General features: G+C 60.9%; 1 protein-coding gene across 1 annotated transcript in view; it reads left to right on the top strand.

Annotated features, from left to right (window-relative positions):
• The window catches only part of LOC104500945 (PR domain zinc finger protein 12-like), a gene marked incomplete at both ends in the record, with an annotated part of 7,507 nt that overhangs the window by 5,151 nt on the left and 529 nt on the right, over positions 1 to 1,827 (top strand). The window contains one exon of the mRNA XM_010144673.1: positions 848 to 959. Coding sequence (XP_010142975.1) covers positions 848 to 959 — 112 coding nt within the window. The remainder of the gene's footprint in view (positions 1 to 847; positions 960 to 1,827) is intronic.

Here is a 1,827-nt window from a genome sequence, read left to right on the forward strand (position 1 = left end):
TGCGCATGGGGAGGCTCTGGCGGCGTTTCCCGGCTGCTCGCTCCGTCCACCCCAGTGCGGGAGCATAACGGGAACAACGGGGGAAGGAGAAGTGCCATCGTTTCGGGGAAACAGGAGTGTGGCTGGTGCAAAGGCCCCTCCCTGCCCCTGTAGATCTCCTCGGGCTGCTGCAGGCGCTGGGGCTTTGGTGCGGGATGCAGGCGGCATCTCGCGTGTGAGCCAGCTCCCCTACAGCAGCCCCTGAGCCCTCTGGTCCCGGACTGACGGACCCTTTGCTGTTGCATCTGTATTTCCACCGGCTGAAATAAGGCCCTGAGGGGTGGGGTGGGGTGGGAGATGCTGCCTATGCCCTGCAGTAGGAGGGTGCCGATGGTTCTGTCCAGAGCAGAAATGCTCTGTGGTGGTACTGAGCCGGGGGTCTGTGTCACAGCTTGTCACTTGTGCCTCGCTGCAGTTCCTGGGTCCACGAATTCTCTGTGTCGTGTCTCCATGTGCCGTTATGTCCTCGTCTCCCCAAGCTGCAGGGACCTCTGGGTCCTTGAGAGACCTCAGCTCCGTCTGCTGCTCTGTAGCTGCTTATTTGCCTGTCATGCCGTTTGTGGCCCAGCCTGGGGGAGACCCTGGTCTGGATGGATGGTGCTGAGCCATTCCATCGCCTGCAGTGCTGCAGCCTGGGCTGTGCCGTGCCTGCCCGGAGCGTGCTGGGGACCGCTGGAAGGTCCCAGGTGGCAGCAGGGTCCGCAGGAGATGCGGTATGGCCAGAGTAGGTCTGAAGCGACTGTTGAGGATGCACGGGTGGCTGTTTGCCTTCCCCTCCTGACACCCCCATCTGTATTTCTCTTTCTAGATGATACCTCCAGACCAAGAGCTGCTGGTCTGGTATGGAAACTCCCACAACACCTTCCTGGGCATCCCAGGTGTACCGGGGCTGGAAGAGGAGCAGAAGAAGAACAAACACGGTAGGTGACATCGCAAGCAGCCCTGCCCATTCTCCGATCACCCTGTCCCCAGCTCTGAGGCCATGGGGTGGGCATGGGGTAAGGACAGCCCAGGGGGTATGTCAGATCACCCGACTGCTCTCTGGGGGACCGTGCGACAGATCCATACAGCTTGGGCAGGTCCTCAGTAATCTGAGGCGTTGCTTCCAGGTCAGTTTGCCTACAGCTATTGCTGGGGCAGTGGCCAGCTGCCATTGCCTGACGCAGCCAGGCAGGGAGGAGGAGCAGGGCAGGTGTGCGAGAGGGAGGCAGGCAGCCCCGATGCACTGCGAAATGCTGAGTGGCCACAGCTGCCAACATCCCCACTCTGTATTTAACAGAAATTTCCCCAGATCACCACTGCAGGAGGCTTGTTTCTCCCTGAGCTTTTGCTCTCTGCATGTCTCTGTTTCCCGAGGCACTCCTCCTCTGCCGGCAGCAGAGCTCTCGGACACTTTGGGGCGGATGCTATGTTCAGAGCCAGACCCCATCTGTGCTCCCCAGCCCCGCTCTGAGAGAGCTGGGTCAGAGCCCAGCAGCAGGGAGAGAAGTTGGGACCAGTGCAGGGACAGTGTGGTGCTGCTGAAAACCCCAGGCTGGACCCAGGGATGGGGATGGGGGCTCCTGGGCTCAACCCCTCCAGCTCTGCTGGCAGCCCATGGAGGGGGAAAGTGCTTTTTGTGCCTATCTATAAGGGAGAAGGGTTGGCTTGAGTGTTCCCCTTGCCCAAATCTGGCCCCTTCCCACAGCCCCAAGTGCAGCCACCCTGCTCTGCCCAGGAGGGGGTGTCTGCTCAGGGGCATCTTCTGTGGGCAAAGGAACCAGTGAGGGGGCATGGGGTGGTGATTTG

This window comes from Buceros rhinoceros, unplaced genomic scaffold (assembly GCF_000710305.1).
Source record: "Buceros rhinoceros silvestris isolate BGI_N320 unplaced genomic scaffold, ASM71030v1 scaffold26961, whole genome shotgun sequence".
Lineage (NCBI taxonomy): Eukaryota > Metazoa > Chordata > Aves > Bucerotiformes > Bucerotidae > Buceros > Buceros rhinoceros.